This window comes from Rhipicephalus microplus, chromosome 9 (assembly GCF_043290135.1).
Source record: "Rhipicephalus microplus isolate Deutch F79 chromosome 9, USDA_Rmic, whole genome shotgun sequence".
NCBI classification, from domain to species: domain Eukaryota; kingdom Metazoa; phylum Arthropoda; class Arachnida; order Ixodida; family Ixodidae; genus Rhipicephalus; species Rhipicephalus microplus.
Genome location: NC_134708.1, coordinates 89,271,483 through 89,280,460, shown reverse-complemented (window position 1 = coordinate 89,280,460; position 8,978 = coordinate 89,271,483). Strand labels below are relative to the sequence as shown.

The following is an 8,978-nucleotide window of genomic DNA, read 5'->3' as shown; positions in this document are numbered from 1 at the left end:
AAGTAGACATAGTCTTTTACATCTTGAAGTGCACTATTACCTATCTCGAAGCGCTGCTCTTTTTCGAGGTTGTTGTATATTACTTTCGTTTTCTGCAGATTCACTTTAAGACCCACCTTTCTGCTCTCCTTGTCTGACTCCGTAATCGAGAGTTGCAGTTCGTCCCCCGAGTTACTCAGCAATGCAATGTCTTCGGCGAAGCGCAAGTTTCTAATCTACTCACCATTAACTCTTATCCCTAAGTGTTCCCATTCTAGGCTTCTGAAAACCTCCTGTAAGCACGCGGTAAGTAGCATTGGGGAGATTGTGTCCCCCTGCCTTACACCCTTCTTGATTGGTATTCTGTTGCTTTTTTTATGAAGCACTATGGTAGCAGTTGATCCCCTGTAGATTTTTTCCAGGATGTTTATATATGCTTCATCGACGCCCTGATTCCGCAGTGTCTGCATGACGGCTGATATTTCTACTGAATCAAATGCCTTCTCGTAATCTATGAAGGCTATGTATAGTGGTTGGTTATATTCTGAGCATTTTTCTATTACCCGATTAATATTATGAATGTGGTCGATTGTTGAGTAGCCTGTTCAAAATCCCGCTTCTTCCTTTCGTCGATTGAATTCTTATGTTTTTTTTTACTCTGTTAGCAATTACCTTTGTAAATAGCTTGTATACTACAGAGAGCAAGTTAATCGGCCTGTAATTCTTCAAGTCCTTGTCATCTCCTTTCTTATGTATTAGGATGATGATAGCGTTCTTCCAAGACTCTGGTACTCTTCCTATCAGGAGACACCTTGTAAACAGGTTGGCTAGTTTTTCTGACACAATCTGTCCTCCATCTTTTAGCAGATTTGATGTTACCTGATCCTCACCAGCAGCTTTGCCTTTTTGCATGCTCTCCAAAGCTTTTCTGACTTCTTTCATAATTACTGATGGGGTGTCATCTGGGTTACTGCTAGTTCTTATAGTATTAAAGTCGTGGCTGTCCCGGCTACTGTGCAGATCTCTGTAGAACTCCTCCGTTATTTTAACTATCCTATCCATATTGGTAGTTATTTTGTCTTCTTTGTCCCTTAGTGCATACATCCGATTTTTGTCTATCCCAAGTTTTCTCTTCACTGCTTTGACGCTTCCTTCCTTTTTCAGAGGTTGTTTAATTCTCTCCATGTTATACCTTCTTACGTCGGATACTTTACGCCTATTAATCAACTTCGAAAGCTCGGCCAGTTCTATTTGGTCTGTTGTACTTGAGACTTTCACGATTTGACGCTTCTTAATGAGATTCTTTGTTTGCTGGGAAAGCTTACCAGTGTCCTGTCTGACTACTCTGCCTCCAACTTCCACTGCACACTCCGTAATGATACTCGTCAGATTATCAGTCATTGTATCTATGCTAAGGTTGGTTTCCTCACTAAGAGCCGAGTACCTGTTCTGAAGCAAGACTCTGAATTCCTGTAATTTCCCTCTCAGTGCTAGCTCATTGATTGGCTTCTTGTGTATCAGTTTCTGTCGTTCCTTTCTCAAGTCTAGGCGAATTTGAGACTGTATCATTCTATGGTCACTGCATCGTACTTTGCCAACCACTTCAACATCCTGCACAATGCCTGGGTGTGCACTCATTATAAAGTCTATTTCGTTCTTATTTTCGCCATTAGGGCTCCTTCATATCCAATCTCGGTTTCCTCGTTTTCGGTAGAAGGTATTCAAAATTTGTAAATATTGCGTTCTGCGAATTCTACTAGTAGCTCTCCTCTGGCGTTTCTAGTACCAATGCCATAATCTCCTACTGCCTGGTCTCCAGCCTGCTTCTTCCGTACCTTTGCATAAAGCAGCAATGACGTAGTGGTTAGAGCATCCGCCTCGCATGCAAAAGGTCCGCGGTTCAAATCTCGGTGCCACGCAGTTCCCAAACGGATAAACAAAAATCCGCGTGGTGATGGAACTGCATTACGAGGCCTGGGGTGCGGCGCCTCACCGGTAACCACCACCGGGAACGCACTCCCTCACCAAGGAAGAATTGGCCACCCTGGTGCAGTATCTCGCCACTACCTCCCACATGCATACGTCAAATAACTTCTTTGTTCATTAGACACAAAGAAAAACCACTTCACGCGTGAGTTTAGAGAAGCTGCAGAAAACAGCCAAGGCAATTATGAACGTACATGATTGTCATCCCTTCCTTCAACCCTAAAAGAAATTTTTTCTTCATGCCATCTGGTCAAAAATGAAGTATAATGCACACGTGTAATTTTGATGAGGTAATCAGATGCAAGTGTTCCACTAGTATTTTACGCTATGTATATTATAATATACTACTAAACGTACGTCAGTCGGAAGTAAGCGAAAATGCTTTTCGTCTTTCTTTGTTCCTTGCATAAAACAACTTCTGAACTCTAAAGTTCATCATATATTCTATAAAATATTACATCTAAACTTCTTTGGGAGTAGATAAAAGAGGCATGCAATTCCCCTGTTATTTCTAGCCATCTTACGAATCTCATTGGTCATACCTTGCGCTACCTACAGCTCGTTCTGAGTTTTGAAAAGGCAGTGACACCAGTGCTACTGCACTGCAAAAAAAGCACATGAAAAAAGCAAGCTTTGGAAGAAGTGCGCGCTGGCAACTGCATATTCGGCTCATCCAATAGATCATATAATTGTCCAAATCACAAGACAATAGTGGCATGCTCAATAGCGACACGCAGGCATTGAATGGCACAAACAGCAGCTGCAATACGGAGCAATGTTTCCTTAATGATTGATCGGCAGCATTGAGTGTCAGCTAAGGTTTCAACCCACCATTGACTGTGGGTCTATTGGTGCTAGTGAAATGAACACTACAAAAACTATTACTACGCAGAGTATTGCAGCCTGGATGCATGGTATTACAGCAACAACATGACCCAGCAGTGATCAAGCAGATGTTATTCAAAAAAAGTTGGTTCCAAACAGTGCCACATCAGTTAGCTTGTGCCCCTTTCTGTGCCTAATATTTCCCTCTGCTTTATTTGCTTCCAGAGGGAAGAGTTTTTGACGTCATCATTTCAGGCAGACGCTATGGTAATGTTGACGGCTCTCTTATTCGGCGTCCCGAAATGAATGTAACACAATGCGAGCTGCGACGATACAGCAGACGTACGCGGGCATTGTTTGTCTGCGCTCTGTTGGAAGACCTGGCAGAAAAAACTGCACACCATACTAGCTTCCTCCAATACAAAAGGTGGCATATTCAGTGTTCCATGGAACGTGCTTATGTGCTATTAGCTACGCTGCAATGTACAAACTGCTGTTGCTCGCAATGTACGTCATTTTCATCGCAGATATGACGCGCCCAGTGCGATTTTCACCAAGCTTTCGGAGGAGGGCCTACTCTATCATAAACGTAAGTGAGCGTTCCATCTGTATTGATATATATGACCGGATGTTGAATTGTATTGTTTCCGCGCAGAGGTATTTTACGTGGCGCTGTTTCCTTTCTTTAGCAAAAACAAAGGGATGATAGCCAACTTACAAAATGATGGGGCTATAGTGACATCAATCAATAATGACGAAAACATTCGATGTGTTATCTTCACGTGCACAAATTAAGAATATACCTTATATTGAACATACTAGTTATTATCGAAAAGTGTGAAGTGAATAAAGTAATAAGAGCAATACAGATCTTATCCGTAGGCGCCAGAAACTTATTGCCGTAACACATTATGTCCATTTTACAGTGAAAGCTGCTGTGAGATCAGAACACGGGTCACGCACTATGCCATAGTTGTCCGCCGCCGCCGCCGCAGCCACCACCGGTGTTCGTAACCAGTGTCGAAAGAAAAAGCAACTGATCACGTAAACAACATTGTTGCGGCTGCGCTTCGGGCCAGCGCAGTATTCTTCCACTGAGCCACGCCAGTGCTTGTAATTCTTCTATAAACTGGCCTTAGGCAGGTTTGATGCCGAGAATAGTATCGCGTTAATATGAGAATCAAAGCGTTTTAGAACATCCGACAACCAGGTGTCACAATATCTAAATTGCCTAAAGAGTGCTCATCCAATGCTCCAACGCATTAAAAACTTGTTCGTAATCTTTGTGGCACATACCCACTTCAGGCATGATTCTTCATCATCGTCACCCACTACATAAACAAATAGCATAAAATTCATAACAAGTGTGTAGTGAATACCAGGGTTCTCCAAATATTGACAAAGGATACCATAGTGAATGCGGCCAACTGCAGAAAAAGTAAAAGTATTTATGGTTTACTGGGTACTAAGCAGTGTGCTTGGAGCAGTTACCGAAAAAGTATTTGGAATGATCAATGAAAGGCTGCTGTTCTAGCTTTCGGTGTGATTAGGCTGCGCTTTCCAGGCAGATCTGACGTTTTTAGAACTGGGATTCACGGAACGATAAGATTCCGGTGAAGTACATCTAGTTTCGAGAGCGTTCTGACTAGCTCAGATCTGCACGAACAACTGCGGGAAATTCAGTGGGCCCGGACAGTGGTGGAAAGGCTACGCCTCACCACACAAAACTTGAGCGTGGCGTGAGCTCGGGCCGATAACCCTACAGGGTTTTTTTTATTTTTTATTGTAAAGTATTTTCGTCCATTCGTCCAGAGCGAAAAAATGAACCACATTCTGGACGGGAACCCTGATCATTGGGATCCGAAGCAAGAGCGGTGCCCAAGCGTTGACCCAGTTGATACGGGCGTCGACGTGGTGGCCGGACAATTGATTTGAAGTAAAACTTGGAGTAGCATTTACTCGAGTAAACGTTTGTTCGAAACGTAAACACCTGGGAGGTGGGTGGGGTTTTGTGTACGTTTTATTACAGATAAACGAGCCAAAACCGTAGACATTTATCTGGGCGTCTGCAGCAGCCGTAAGGACGCAGCCTCCCACTGCGAATGGCTGCTTGGCTGCATCCGTATGGCTGCTTTGGACGTGCAACTAAATCTGTTTAGTGTTTCCACTCGACGTGTTGTTTAGCATTGCTTAAGGCGAAGAGGGTCAAGCAAGTGAGAAGCTTGTCGCGAGTGGGTGGAAGGGACAGCAGCTGCTGCGGGTGAGGGAGAGGGTGATGTCAACACGAATCTGCGACTCGACCTACTTAGGACCGCTCGAGTACCGGCGGCGAGAATGTTGGTGTGTACTCACGGGACAGCATTAAACAGGCTAGTCAAAGAGCTGCTTCATATCTAACAAAATCACCCCTGTTTGCCCTTCAATAGCAGCTAATTTGTTTATCTGGGTAAAACATTCGCAATGCCATTCGCATTAGCAAAGCCATTGCACGCCCCATCAGAGCATCATGGGTGCGTGTCAAACGACATATTCACATGACAGAAGCACAAAAGATTCGTCTTCTGAAACTTCATCAATATCATACCTGCCATGAAAACAGCACGAATTGTTGACCGATGGCGCCAGAACGCTCAAAGCACCCTTCATTCTTGCTCATGGGTGTTAAAACTGCCCCGCCGTGGTGGTCTAGTGGCTAAGGTACTCGGCTGCTGACCCGCAGGTTGCGGGTTCGAATCCTGGCTAAGGCGGCTGCATTTCCGATGTAGGCGGAAATGTTGTAGGCCTGTGTACTCAGATTTGGGTACACGTTAAAGAACCCAAAATGGTCAAAATTTCCGGAGCCCTCCACTACGGCGTCTCTCATAATCATATGGTGGCTGTGGGACGTTAAACCCCATATCAATCAATTAATGGGTGTTAAAACTAATTTGAATGACATTAGTGGGCATCTCACTGCTTTATCTGTGGATCATGACACGTCGGCGACCGCAGGAAGAGATTTTCAGATATGTTGTCTTGTCACTGCTCTGTGTTGGTTTCCCAATGAAAACGCGCAACGAGTGTTATGCATACGCGGGCCGGTTGGGGTTAGGCCAACATTTAGGCTTGACCAGTGTATCGAAAGATGACCGTTGGCCTGTGTGACTCCTTCGTTTTGTTTATTGTTTGAAATAAAATCCTCTGCTCTATACATTAAAAACTTCGTTTTCGTGAAACCATTGTTTATGCTGCACGGTGCCTTAAACATGCAGTGCTTGGTCAGTGGTTGCTTCGCACGACTAGCGGAGAGACGAGGACAGGAATTGCCACTCTGTGTGTGTTATCGGCAGTTCTACGTCAACGGTCATAGTCTTTGATTCAAAGAAAAGAGAACAGGCTAACACAAACACCGTTAATTGAGTGGGTGCACGTGTAGATAAGCGTAACAGTGTAACACCCCACACGCTCCATCTTCTTTTGATTGATTGGCCTCATGCTTGCGGAAAAAGTCAAGGATCATATCAAAATTCAAAAGCTTGCTCGACTAAAGCCTTTGGCTAATGGCAGGACTATTCGTCTTTTAAACGCGAAACAACTTATGGTTCAGCTCATCTGGGGCCGGATTCCCAAAACTCACTTACGAAAACATTTTTGCGCAAGAGAGATTTTGTTGCGTAAGTCGATTCACGAAACGAAAAAACGTCGTAAGAGGCCATCGTTGTCACATCGGCCGCTGCAAATAAAGCGCGCTGTGACTGCCCGGGAACTTGTCAGCGATGGTGATGCAGTTGCTATATTTCCTTACGTCACCGAAAAGTGCTCGTAAGTGGATTCACGAAGCGAAATTGTGCGTAAAAACAGCATGGCTGAGAGAAAATCCTAAGAGGGGTCCGGACCACTTTTAGGAACAATGTGGCTACTTAGAACCTGCTGCCGCGGCGGTATACTTTGGTGCCCTGGCTGGTTTTGAGTTAATTCACGCCCATTAAGTGCTGCCTGATGACTGCTGGTGCGTTTTTATTTCTTTCGGCGCTTTGAGCTTCGCGTGTTGTTTCCCTTGTACGCAGTTGATGGTGTTGACAACCACCATCGTCCAATAAGTTCGAAGTCGCAGTAATTGAAGAATTCTATTGGGCGTCAATGGCATACAACTACGCATGTAAAGATTTGTGGTTGGATGAAAACCAATGTGATACGTGAATGGTCGGTGCATTCGAACGCGGCATGGCATAGGATCAACCTTATTTGTTATGTTGTCGTGTTGCGCCCCATCTCATCCAATTAAAAGTGCGACTCGAGATCCTTGCCTCATTGGTGGAAATTACCACCAAAGAGGTTAATGGGAGCACATTCTTTGCACGCTATTGGAAATAAAAATGAGAGGAAGTTTTCAGTGAGTGGTTCATAAAGTTTGTGCTCTAGTGTACTTTCATTGGCTCTAACTGTACAATGGTTGCGATCTCTGAAATACAGCTGTCGATACACTTTGCGACGATCTGGAACAAAGCGTACTTTGAAAACCAAAGCGTATTAGGGGTGCGCGTGGTTACGCATAGAACTGCAAACAAATCATGCATCTTCACCTTCCCTGTTCAGACACCGATATGGACCGTGATAATATGGCAAGCAATCAAAATGAAATGACCCTAGTAACTTTGTTTGACACCGAAAATATGCAAACCCTCACGATTCTGGAGCAAACCTTGGCTGAATTCATCCCTGCGTCAATTGCCAGCCATTTAACTTGGCGCACGAACATCATTCAAAAATAGAGCGAGCCACTGACATGTATTTTGTGCGACTTAGCGACCACTTGACCTAAGAATAATAGCGTTGCGAAGGCGAATCCCCTGTCGCATGCTCTGATCGAAGCAGACGACAAACGCGAGCAGACGACGGCTTGGCCGACAGGCACAGCTTTTGATTGGTTGTGAAGCAATACCCTCTACATCAGCTCACTCCGTGACGTTGCCAAAACACAGTTCTTTCATCTGGCACGCCTGTCCTGTTCGTCATATCACCCCCCTCGCACATAAGAGAAAATTTTTTCACGCCGTGAAAATAGTGCAAGTACTTTCTAAGAGCTCTCTTATGTGCTGCGCAGTTGTCGAAAACAACATGGCGTCGTGAACAGCATATCGGTCGGTGCGACTTTCAGCAAACGCTTCTCGCATGAGTTACTTCAGCGTTTTACCGGATGTGGTGTGATTACAGCAGCTCTTTCGGTGCGTGTAAGCAGTGCGGAAAGCTGTGGCAGTGCAATGGTGTACGGTGAAACGCAGCGAAGCCTGTGCGTCGGTGTGGTTATAAAGCGGGGATCGGCGTCGATGTATCGACGGCAACTAGCACTCGAGAAGCCTGCAATATGTGTTTGTGTGCCGGTAACAGTTCGTTCGCTTGACTTTCCAGTCTCTCAGTTGGGTGCTGTGCGACATTTCGGATTGACAGCGTTTCGACACGTTACTTGAGTGACCCCAAGTACGTACAGAAACGTATGAACTACGCACTCGGTTCTTGCTTCGCCACTAGTTAGCCCGTACGCTTCTATTTACTTGAGAGCAATGTACTGTTCGGGAGTGATACGATATTCGTTGTGAACAGTGGTGCTGTGTTGACGTTCCAAGACTTGTGAACAAGCTGTGCTCGTGTGACCGAAAATTGAAAGACAGCGTTGATAACTGTTTCGCCCTGCGAAGTTGTGGTGGGGCCTCTTGGCGCTTTTGTTTGTTAAGTCGTCACTTCTCCTTTTTGTGATAACCATAGTCCTACCGCTGTGATGTGATCAACCAAAACTGCGAGATGCTACATTCTGTTGTGGATCGTGTTACTTTGGAAGCGCGCCTAGACTGTTCTTCGGTAACAACTTGAGAGTTCTGTGTGGCAGCGAGAGCCCGTGAACGTCAAGCTTCCCTCCGGCCCCCAGACCTAGCGCTGTGATGTGATCATCCAAAGCTGCAAGATGCTACATTCTGTTGTGGATCGTGTTACTTTGGAAGCACGCCTAGACTGTTCTTCGGTAACAACTTGAGAGTTCTATGTGGCAGCGAGAGCCCGCGAACGTCAAGCTTCCCTCCGGCCCTCAGAAAAAGCAAAGATTTCACCGGTGCCTTGCTTTGGATGAAGTTGTAGGCCAATATCGCCTAACTACGGGTTTCCGAGTTCGTCTGGCCATCGTTTTGCACGGCACTAGAGCCTTGACAACAGCCGGT

General features: G+C 45.2%; 1 protein-coding gene across 2 annotated transcripts in view; it reads left to right on the top strand.

Annotated features, from left to right (window-relative positions):
* Positions 1 to 2,890: 2,890 nt before the first annotated feature.
* Positions 2,891 to 8,978, top strand: part of LOC119165560 (uncharacterized) — a 55,074-nt gene continuing 48,986 nt past the window's right edge. Inside the window, exon 1 of one of the 2 annotated variants that reach the window (XM_075872864.1) lies at positions 2,891 to 3,379. In XM_075872864.1, coding sequence (XP_075728979.1) covers positions 3,272 to 3,379 — 108 coding nt within the window. In that variant the 5' untranslated portion in view covers positions 2,891 to 3,271. The remainder of the gene's footprint in view (positions 3,380 to 8,978) is intronic. The other variant, XM_075872863.1, reaches the window with a different exon arrangement.